The 12,028-nt window shown below is 59.7% G+C and overlaps 1 protein-coding gene across 1 annotated transcript; it reads right to left on the minus strand.

Annotated features, from left to right (window-relative positions):
* Positions 1-379: 379 nt before the first annotated feature.
* On the minus strand, positions 380-11,373 carry LOC133264622 (steroid 21-hydroxylase-like; the record flags this gene model as incomplete). The annotated part of the gene is given in 9 exon segments (XM_061444456.1): positions 380-529; positions 532-604; positions 1,717-1,803; positions 2,943-3,050; positions 4,051-4,146; positions 5,021-5,172; positions 7,003-7,092; positions 11,246-11,288; positions 11,290-11,373. Coding segments are annotated over 9 exon segments (883 nt in total), but the record flags the coding sequence as incomplete, so codon positions are not given.
* Between the last annotated feature and the right edge of the window lie 655 nt (positions 11,374-12,028).

Raw genomic sequence — 12,028 nt, forward strand, 5'->3', positions numbered from 1 at the left:
TGACGTGGATGGACACAGATGGACACGGATGGACGCGGATGGGACATGGATGGACACAGATGGACACAGATGGACACGGATGGACACGGATGGGACATGGATGGACACAGATGGACACAGATGGACACGGATGGACACAGATGGACACGGATGGACACGGATGGACACGGATGGACGTGGATGGACACAGATGGACACGGATGGACGCGGATGGGACATGGATGGACACAGATGGACACGGATGGACACGGATGGACACGGATGGGACATGGATGGACACAGATGGGCATGGATGGACGTGAATGGACACAGATGGGCATGGATGGACGTGAATGGACACGGATGGGACATGGATGGACACAGATGGGCATGGATGGACGTGAATGGACACGGATGGCCCCGGATGTCCCCGGTCGCCGCGGTACCTCGGGCCGGTGCAGCAGGAAGGCGATGGCCCAGGCCAGGGCGGCCGCCGTGGTCTCGGTGCCGCCGATGAAGAGGTCCACGAGGGCCATGTGCAGGCGGGGGGGCTCAGGGGGGGGCCCGGCCGCGAGGGGTCCCGCAGGGCCCCCAGCACCGTGTCCCGGGGGGGGGATGGGCACTCCTGGGGGGGGGGGGGGGCACAGCGGGGCCAATGGGTGCCAAGGGCACTGGGGGCCCCCCATGGACATTGGGGTCACCCCCATGGACATTGGGTCCCCCCTAATAGACATTGGGGTCCCCCCCATTGATATTGGGTCCTCCCCATTGACATTGGGGTCACCCCCATGGACATTGGGTCCCCCCTAATAGACATTGGGGTCCCCCATAGACATTGGGGTCCCCCCATAGACATTGGGTCCCCCATGGACATTGGGGTCCCCCCATTGATATTGGGTCCCCCCCATAGACATTGGGGTCACCCCCATGGACATTGGGTCCCCCCTAATAGACATTGGGGTACCCCCCATTGATATTGGGTCCTCCCCATTGACATTGGGGTCCCATCCATAGACATTGGGTCCCCCCTAATAGACATTGGGGTCACCCATAGACATTGGGGTCCCCCCATAGACATTGGGTCCCTCATGGACATTGGGGTCCCCCCATTGATATTGGGTCCCCCCCATAGACATTGGGGTCCCCGCCCAGACATAGGGTCCTCCCCATTGACATTGGGGTCCCCCCACCATGGACATTGGGTCCTCCCCATGGACATTGGGGTCCCCCCACCATGGACATTGGGTCCCCCCTAATAGACATTGGGGTCCCTCCATAGACATTGGGTCCTCCCCATGGACATTGGGGTCCCCCCATTGGCATTGGGGTCCCCCCACCATGGACATTGGGGTCCCATCCATGGACATTGGGTCCCCCCTAATAGACATTGGGGTCCCTCCATAGACATTGGGGTCCCCCCCATTGATATTGGGTCCCCCCCCATAGACATTGGGGTCCCCCCCCCATTGATATTGGGTCCCCCATAGACATTGGGGTCCCCCCCATAGACATTGGGTCCCCCCCATTGATATTGGGGTCCCCCCCATTGACATTGAGTGTCCCCCCCCATTGATATTGGGTCCCCCCCATAGACATTGGGGTCCCCCCCATAGACATTGGGTGCCCCCCCCATTGATATTGGGTCCCCCCCATAGACATTGGGGTCCCCCCATGGACATTGGGTGCCCCCCCATTGATATTGGGTCCCCCCCCATGGACATTGGGGTCCCCCCCCACCTCGTGCTTCCGGATCTGGGCCTCCACGAATGCATCCCGCAGCTCCACGAGCTCCAGAAGCTTCCGCAGCCCCGGGTGGGGCAGGGCCTGAGGGGGGACCCAGAGGGGGAGACCCGGACCCATAGAGACCCCATAGAGACCCGAACGGGACCCATAGGGACCCATAGAGACCCACAGAGACCCGAACGGGACCCATAGGGACCCATAGAGACCCACAGAGACCCGAACGGGACCCATAGGGACCCACAGAGACCCCAATGGGACCCATAGGGACGCCAATAGGACCCCTAGAGACCCGAACAGGACCCATAGAGACCCAATGGGACCCATAGAGACACCCTAGGACGCATAGAGATCCCCCCAGGCCCACGGATCCCAAGCCCCACATCCCCCCCATCCCCATAGATCCCCCCAGCCCCACAGATCCCCCCCAGCCCTTTAGACCCTCCAGCCCCACATCCTCCCCAGCCCCCCCCCAACCAGCCCCATAGGTCCCCCCAGCCCCACATCCCCCCCTCAGCCCCATAGATTCCCCGAGCCCCATAGATCCTCCTCAGCCCCATAGATCCTTCTCAGTCCCATAGATCCTCCCGACCCCCATCCCCACATCCCCCCCATCCCCATAGATCCCCCAAGCCCCACAGATCCCCCCCATCCCCATAGATCCCCCCAACCCCACAGATCCCCCCCAGCCCTTTAGACCCTCCAGCCCCACATCCTCCCCAGCCCCCCCCAACCAGCCCCATAGATCCTCCCCACCCCCATCCCCACATCCCCCCCATCCCCATAGATCCCCCCAGCCCCACAGATCCCCCCCAGCCCTTTAAACCCTCCAGCCCCACATCCTCCCCAGCCCCACATCCCCCCCCCAGCCCCATAGATTCCCCAAGCCCCATAGATCCTCCCCATCCCCATAGATACCTCCAGCCCCACAGATCCCCCCCAGCCCTTTAAACCCTCCAGCCCCACATCCTCCCCAGCCCCACATCCCCCCCCCAGCCCCATAGATCCTCCCCATCCCCATAGATACCTCCAGCCCCACAGATCCCCCCCAGCCCTTTAAACCCTCCAGCCCCACATCCTCCCCAGCCCCACATCCCCCCCCCAGCCCCATAGATCCCCCCAGCCCCATAGATCCTCCCCATCCCCATAGATACCTCCAGCCCCATAGATCCCCCCAGCCCCACATCCCCCCCCCCAGCCCCATAGATCCCCTCCCCCCTCACCCTCAGCACGGGCACCACCTCCAGGGCCCGCAGCGAGCCCCTCCCCCACAGCTCCAGCAGCTCCAGGACGCAGCGGGTGAAGGCCCGGACCTCGGCCTGGGGGGGGAGCTGGGGGGGGCGGGGCAATGGGAACCCCCAGACCCACCCCTCCCCCACCCCCATTTAGGTGTCCCCCCCCCAATGTTGCTCCCCCCCCCCTTTAGGGTCCCCTCCCCCATTTAGGGTCCCCCCACTTTAGGGTCCCCCCTATTTAGGGTCCCCCCCCACTTTAGGGTCCCCCCCCCAATGTTGGGTCCCACCCCAGTGTTGGGTTCCCCCCCCATTTAGGGTCCCCCCTCTTTAGGGTCCCCCCCCACTTTAGGGTCCCCCCTTTTTAGGGTCCCCCCCAATATTGGGTCCCCCCTATTTTGGGTCCCCCCCTATTTAGGGTCCACCCCCAATGTTGGGTTCCCCCCCAATGTTTGGTTCCCCCCATTTAGGGTGTTCCCCCCCCCCATTTAGGGTCCCCCCCCAATGTTGGGTCCCCTCCCCCATTTAGGGTCCCCCCAACTTAGGGTCCCCCCCACTTTAGGGTGCCCCCCAATGTTGGGTCCCCCCCAATTTTGGGTCCCCCCCCAATGTTTGGTTCCCCCCCAATTTTAGGGTCCCCCCCAGTGTTGGGTCCCCCCCAATGTTGGTTCCCCCCATTTTGGTTCCCCCCCATTTTGGCCCCCCCCCCAATTTTTGGGTCCCCCCCCTTTTGATTGCCCCCCAATTTTTGGGTCCCCCCCCATTTTGGTTCCCCCCAATTTTGGTTCCCCCCCAATTTTGGGGTCTCCCCCATTTAGGGCCCCCCCATTTTGGGTCCCCCCCCATTTTGGTTCCCCCCCATTTTGGGTCCCCCCCATTTTAGTTCCCCCCCATTTTGGTTCCCCCCCAATTTTGGGTCCCCCCCCATTTTGGTTCCCCCCCATTTTGGTTCCCCCCCAATTTTTGGGTCCCCCCCATTTTAGTTCCCCCCCATTTTGGTTCCCCCCCAATTTTGGGGTCTCCCCCATTTAGGGCCCCCCCATTTTGGTTCCCCCCCAATATTTGGGCCCCCCCCAATGTTGGGGTCCCCCCCCGTTACCAGGTCCCCAAAGATGAGGCCCCCGATGGTGCTGCACGTGTGGAAGGCGAAGACCTCAAAGGGGTCCAGGGGGGCCCCCCCGTGGGAAAGGAGCTCCTGGGGGGGGGGGGGAAAGGGGGTTATGGGGGGGGTCTATGGGGGGGTCTATGGGGAGCAATGGAGGGGTCTATGGGGGTAATGGGGGTCTATGGGGGGGTCTATGGGGGTAATGGGGGTCTATGGGGATATTGGGGGGTCTATGGGGGTATTGGGGGGCCTATGGGGGGATCTATGGGGGGGTCTATGGGGGGTATTGGGGGGTCTATGGAGGGATCTATGGGTGGGTCTATGGGGGTCTATGGGGGGGTCTGTGGGGGGGTATTGGGGGATCTATGGGGGGTCTATGGGGGTCTATGGGGGGTATTGGGGGGTCTATGGGGGGATCATGGGGCGTCAATGAGGGTTATTGGGAGGGCTATGGGGGTAATGGGGGGGCCTATGGGGATATTGGGGGGTCTATGGGGGTAATGGGGTCTCTATGGGTATCTATGGGTTTCTATGGGGTCTCTATGGGTCTCTATGGGTCTCTATGTGTCTCTATGGGGTCTCTATGGGGTCTCTATGGGGTCTCTATGGGTCTCTATGGGGTCTCTATGTGTCTCTATGGGTCTCTATGGGGTCTCTATGGGTCTCTATGGGTCTCTATGGGGTCTCTATGGGGTCTCTATGTGTCTCTATGGGTCTCTATGGGTCGCTATGGGTCTCTATGGGGTCTCTATGGGGTCTCTATGGGGTCTCTATGGGTCTCTATGGGGTCTCTATGTGTCTCTATGGGTCTCTATGGGGTCTCTATGGGTCTCTATGGGTCTCTATGGGGTCTCTATGGGGTCTCTATGTGTCTCTATGGGTCTCTATGGGTCGCTATGGGTCTCTATGGGGTCTCTATGGGTCTCCATGGGTCTCTATGGGTCCCCCCGGGGCTGTCGCTCACCTCCACGAGGCCACGCCCCGTTTTCTGTAGCTCCGCCCCCAGCCGTGGCCCCGCCCTCGCCAGCGCCCCCCGCGTGGCCGCGCGCTGCAGCCGCCAGCCCGGGGTGGGGGCCCCGAGCGCCAGGTCCTGACCCCCCCGCGACACCAATGGGGCTGGGGAAAGGGACCCAGAGAGACCCATGGAGACCCATAGAGACCCATAGAGAGACATAGAGACCCAGAGAGAGACATAGAGACCCACAGAGACCCATAGAGACACATAGAGACCCATGGAGACCCATAGAGACACATAGAGACCCATGGAGACCCATAGAGACACATAGAGACCCATAGAGACCCATAGAGACACATAGAGACACATAGAGACACATAGAGACCCATAGAGACACATAGAGAGACATAGAGAGACATAGAGAGACATAGAGAGACATAGAGACCCATAGAGACCCATAGAGAGACATAGAGACCCATAGAGACCCATAGAGACCCATAGAGACCCCATAGAGACCCATAGAGACCCATAGAGAGACATAGAGACCCATAGAGATCCATAGAGACCCAGAGAGAGACATAGAGACCCATAGAGACCCATAGAGAGACATAGAGACCCATAGAGACCCATAGAGACCCATAGAGAGACATAGAGACCCATAGAGATCCATAGAGACCCAGAGAGAGACATAGAGACCCATAGAGACCCATAGAGAGACATAGAGACCCATAGAGACCCATAGAGACCCATAGAGACCCCATAGAGACCCCATAGAGACCCATAGAGACCATAGAGACCCCATAGAGACCCATAGAGACACATAGAGACCCATAGAGACACATAGAGACCCCATAGAGACCCATAGAGACACATAGAGACCCATAGAGACCCCATAGAGACCCATAGAGACCCATAGAGACCCATAGAGACCCCATAGAGACCCCATAGAGACCCATAGAGACACATAGAGACCCCATAGAGACACATAGAGACACATAGGGACCCCATAGAGACCCCAGAGAGACCCCGAGAGACCCCAGAGAGACCCAGAGAGACCCCATAGAGCCCTATAGAGACCCCCAGCCCCATAGACGCCCCCAGTTCCACAGGTCCCCCAGCCCCATAACCCCCCGCAGCCCAATAGACCCTCCCCCAGCCCATAGACCCCCCCGGTCCCATAGACAGCCCCCAGCCCTATAGATCACCCAGCCCCATAGATCCTTCTCAGCCCCATAGACCCCCCCCCAGCCCCATAAACCCCATAACATCCCCTGCGCCATAGATCCCCCCTAGCCCCATAGACCCCACCATAGACCCCCACAGCCCCATGGATCCCCCCAGCCCCATAGACCCCTGAAGCCCCATACATCTCCCCCAGCCCCATAGACCCCCCCCAGCCCCATAGACCCCCCCCATCCCCATAGACCCCCCCCAGCCCCCATAACCCCTCCATCCCCATGCATCCCCCCCAGCCCCATAGACCTCCCTTAGCCCCATAACCCCCCCCAGCGCCATAGACCCCCGATCCCCATAGACCCCCCATCCCCATAGACCCCCCATCCCCATAGAGCCCCCCATCCCCATAGACCCCCCATCCCCATAGACCCCCCCAGCCCCATAGACCCCCCCCCAGCCGCATGGATCCCCCCCAGCCCCATGCATCCCCCCAGCCCCATAACCCCCAGCCCCATAGACCCCTCCAGCCCCATCGACCCCCCAGCCCCATAGACCCCCCCCATCCCCATAGACCCCCCCATTCCCATAGATCCCCCCAGCCCCATAGACCTCCCCCAGCCCCATAGACCCCTCCAGCCCCATAGACCCCCCCATCCCCATAGATCCCCCAGCCCTATAGACCCCTCCATCCCCATAGACCCCCCCATCCCCATAACCCCCATCCCCATAGACCCCCCCATCCCCATAGACCTCCCCCATCCCCATAGACCGCTCCATCCCCATAGACCCCCCCAGCCCCATAGCCCCCCCATTACCCAGGTAGCTCGGGGGCCGCCCCAACCAGTCCCCGCAGTGCCGGGCCAGCGCCTCCCGGATGGTGGCGGCCGAGCTCAGGACCAGCAAATCTGGGGGAGAGACCCCAAAATGGGGGGAAACGGACCCCAAAATGGGGGGAAATGGACCCAAATGGGGGAAACGGAACCAAAATGGGGGGAAACGGAACCAAAATGGGGGGAAACGGACCCAAAATGGGGGGAAACGGACCCAAAATGGGGGGAAATGGACCCAAAATGGGGGAAACGTACCCAAAATGGGGGAAACGGAACCAAAATGGGGGGAAACGGAACCAAAATGGGGGGAAACGGACCCAAAATGGGGGGAAACGGACCCAAAATGGGGGAAATGGACCCAAAATGGGGGAAATGGACCCAAAATGGGGGGAAACGGACCCAAAATGGGGGAAACGGAACCAAAATGGGGGAAACGGACCCAAAATGGGGAAACGGACCCAAAATGGGGGGAAATGGACCCAAAATGGGGGAAATGGACCCAAAATGGGGGAAATGGACCCAAAATGGGGGAAACGGACCCAAAATAGGGGGAAACGGACCCAAAATGGGGGAAATGGACCCAAAATGGGGGAAATGGACCCAAAATGGGGGGAAATGGACCCAAAATGGGGGAAATGGACCCAAAATGGGGGAAATGGACCCAAAATGGGGGAAACGGACCCAAAATGGGGGAAACGGACCCAAAATGGGGGAAACGGACCCAAAATGGGGGAAATGGACCCAAAATGGGGGAAACGGACCCAAAATAGGGGGAAACGGACCCAAAATGGGGGAAACGGACCCAAAATGGGGGAAACGGACCCAAAATGGGGGGAAATGGACCCAAAATGGGGGAAACGGACCCAAAATGGGGGGAAATGGACCCAAAATGGGGGAAACGGACCCAAAATGGGGGAAACGGACCCAAAATGGGGGGAAATGGACCCAAAATGGGGGGAAATGGACCCAAAATGGGGGAAACGGACCCAAAATGGGGGAAACGGACCCAAAATGGGGGAAATGGACCCAAAATGGGGGAAACGGACCCAAAATGGGGGAAACGGACCCAAAATGGGGGAAACGGACCCAAAATGGGGGAAACGGACCCAAAATAGGGGGAAACGGACCCCAAAATGGGGGAAACGGACCCAAAATGGGGGAAATGGACCCAAAATGGGGGGAAATGGACCCAAAATGGGGGAAATGGACCCAAAATGGGGGAAATGGACCCAAAATGGGGGAAACGGAACCAAAATGGGGGAAATGGACCCAGAATGGGGGGAAACGGACCCAAAATGGGGGAAATGGACCCAAAATGGGGGAAACGGACCCAAAATGGGGGAAACGGACCCAAAATGGGGGAAACGGACCCAAAATGGGGGAAATGGACCCAGAATGGGGGAAACGGACCCAAAATGGGGGGAAACGGACCCAGAATGGGGGAAACGGACCCAAAATGGGGGGAAACGGACCCAGAATGGGGGGAAACGGACCCAAAATGGGGGGAAACGGACCCAAAATGGGGGAAATGGACCCAAAATGGGGGAAACGGACCCAAAATGGGGGAAATGGACCCAAAATGGGGGAAACGGACCCAAAATGGGGGAAATGGACCCAAAATGGGGGAAACGGACCGAAAATGGGGGGAAATGGACCCAAAATGGGGGGAAATGGACCCAAAATGGGGGAAACGGACCCAAAATGGGGGAAACGGACCCAAAATGGGGGAAATGGACCCAAAATGGGGGAAACGGACCCAAAATGGGGGGAAATGGACCCAAAATGGGGGGAAATGGACCCAAAATGGGGGGAAATGGACCCCAAAATGGGGGGAAATGGACCCAAAATGGGGGGAAACGGACCCAAAATGGGGGAAACGGACCCAAAATGGGGGGAAACGGACCCAAAATGGGGGGAAACGGACCCAAAATGGGGGAAATGGACCCAAAATGGGGGGAAACGGACCCAAAATGGGGGGAAATGGACCCAAAATGGGGGAAATGGACCCAAAATGGGGGGAAATGGACCCAAAATGGGGGGAAACGGACCCAAAATGGGGGGAAATGAACCCAAAATGGGGGAAACGGACCCAAAATGGGGGAAACGGACCCAAAATGGGGGGAAACAGACCCCAAAATGGGGGGAAACAGACCCCAAATGGGGGGAAACGGACCCAAAATGGGGGGAAATGGACCCCAAAATGGGGGAAACGGACCCAAAGTGGGGGAAACGGACCCAAACTGGGGGGAAACAGACCCCAAAATGGGGGAAACAGACCCAAAATGGGGGAAACGGACCCAAAATGGGGGGAAACGGACCCAGAATGGGGGGAAACGGACCCAAAATGGGGGGAAATAGACCCAAAATGGGGGAAATGGACCCAAAATGGGGGAAACGGACCCAAAATGGGGGAAATGGACCCAAAATGGGGGAAACGGACCCAAAATGGGGGAAATGGACCCAAAATGGGGGAAACGGACCCAAAATGGGGGGAAATGGACCCAAAATGGGGGGAAATGGACCCAAAATGGGGGAAACGGACCCAAAATGGGGGAAACGGACCCAAAATGGGGGGAAATGGACCCAAAATGGGGGGAAATGGACCCAAAATGGGGGGAAATGGACCCCAAAATGGGGGGAAATGGACCCAAAATGGGGGGAAACGGACCCAAAATGGGGGAAACGGACCCAAAATGGGGGGAAACGGACCCAAAATGGGGGGAAACGGACCCAAAATGGGGGAAATGGACCCAAAATGGGGGGAAACGGACCCAAAATGGGGGGAAATGGACCCAAAATGGGGGAAATGGACCCAAAATGGGGGGAAATGGACCCAAAATGGGGGGAAACGGACCCAAAATGGGGGGGAAATGAACCCAAAATGGGGGAAACGGACCCAAAATGGGGGAAACGGACCCAAAATGGGGGGAAACAGACCCCAAAATGGGGGGGAAACAGACCCCAAATGGGGGGAAACGGACCCAAAATGGGGGGAAATGGACCCCAAAATGGGGGAAACGGACCCAAAGTGGGGGAAACGGACCCAAAATGGGGGAAACAGACCCCAAAATGGGGGAAACAGACCCAAAATGGGGAAACGGACCCAAAATGGGGGAAACGGACCCAAAATGGGGGAAACGGACCCAAAGTGGGGGAAACGGACCCAAAATGGGATGGGGGGGAGGAGGGGGTTAAAATGGGGGGGGGGACCCAAAGATGGGGAGACCCCAAAATAGGGGGGGACCCACATAGGGGGGGCCCTAAAGTGAGGGGGGGATTCAAATAGGGGGGGACCCCAAAATAGGGCAGGGATGAACCCAAATGGGGGGGACCCCTAAATAAGGGGGGGGACCCAAATGGGTGGGACCCCAAAGTGGGGGGCGGAGGGGATCAAAATAGGGGGGGACACCCAAAGCTGGGGAGACCCCAAAATAGGGGGGACCCCTAAATAATGGGGGGGGGACGGACCCAAATAGGGGGGGGGACCCCAAATAGGGGAGGGATGAACCCAAATGGGGGGGACCCCTAAGTAAGGGGGGGGGAACCCACATAGGGGAGGCCCTAAAGTGAGGGGGGGATTCAAATAGGGGGGGGACCCCAAAATAGGGCAGGGATGAACCCAAATGGGGGGGACCCCAAGATAGGAGAGAGATGAACTCAAATGGGGGGGACCCCTAAATAAGGGGGGGGACCCAAATGGGGGGACCCCAAAATAGGGGAAGGATGAACCCAAATGGGGGGGACCCCAAAATAGGGGAAGGATGAACCCAAATAGGGGGGACCCCTAAGTAAGGGGGGGGGAACCCACATAGGGGAGGCCCTAAAGTGAGGGGGGGATTCAAATAGGGGGGGCACCCCAAAATAGGGCAGGGATGAACCCAAATGGGGGGGACCCCAAGATAGGAGAGAGATGAACTCAAATGGGGGGGACCCCTAAATAAGGGGGGGGACCCAAATGGGGGGGACCCCAAAATAGGGGAAGGATGAACCCAAATGGGGGGGACCCCTAAATAAGAGGTGAAAACCCAAATGGGGGTACCCCAAAATTCCGGGGGCAGAACCCAAGTGTGTGGGGCGAAATAAAGGGACCTAAATGGGGGGGGGACCCCAAAACTGGGGTTGCCCCCAAAAAGAGGGTGTGGGGGTGGGTCTATAAGGGTTGAATTAGGGGGGGGTCAGGGTCAGATTTGGGGTACCCCCCCCCCCCCTTCCCCGTCAATGGACTCACCTCGCCCCCCCACGCGCATGCGCAGGACGGGCCCCCGGCGGCGGGGCGAGGCGGGCGAGGTGCAGCGCCCCCTGCGGGTGCAGGAGGTGCAGCAGCGCCCCCCAGCGGCCGGAGAGCGCCAGCGCAAGCAGCGCCGCCCCCAGCAGCAGCAGCAGCAGCAGTGGGCAGCCATGGGGCTGGTGTGGGGCTGGTGTGGGGCTGGGGGGGGGGGGAAAGGGGTGCGATGGGGTCTAAATAGGGGGGGGGACACCCACTAAGGGCAGGCTCACAACAAGCTCCGCCCCACGCCCCTTTGGGGGTGTTTATTTGGGGGGGGGTAGGGGGCTGTAGGAGGGTTAAAAGGGGGTGTGGGGGGGCCACTGGGGTAACTATGGGGGGGGACATGGGGGGACTCCATGGGGTCCTATAGGGGGGTTAAAGGGGGGTTTGGGGGGGGGCCCACTAGGGTCCTATGGGGGGACATGGGGGGGGACCTCCATGGGGTCCTATAGGAGGGTTAAAAAGGGGATGGGGGGGCCACTAGGGTCCTATGGGGGGGGACATGGGGGGGACTCCATGGGGTCCTATAGGAGGGTTAAAAAGGGGATGGGGGGGGCCACTAGGGTCCTATGGGGGGGGACATGGGGAGGAGACTCCATGGGGTCCTATAGGAGGGTTAAAGGGGGGTTTGGGGGGGGTCCCAATAGGGTACTATGGGGGGGGGACATTGGGAGGACATGGGGGGGGACTCCATAGGGTCCTATAGGAGGGTTAAAGGGGGGTTTGGGGGGGTCCCACTAGGGT

The sequence above is a fragment of the Pezoporus flaviventris genome, unplaced genomic scaffold, assembly GCF_033815535.1.
Source record: "Pezoporus flaviventris isolate CSIRO_AGI_PZ_B2104156 unplaced genomic scaffold, CSIRO_AGI_Pfla_v1 ptg000890l, whole genome shotgun sequence".
Taxonomy (NCBI): domain Eukaryota; kingdom Metazoa; phylum Chordata; class Aves; order Psittaciformes; family Psittacidae; genus Pezoporus; species Pezoporus flaviventris.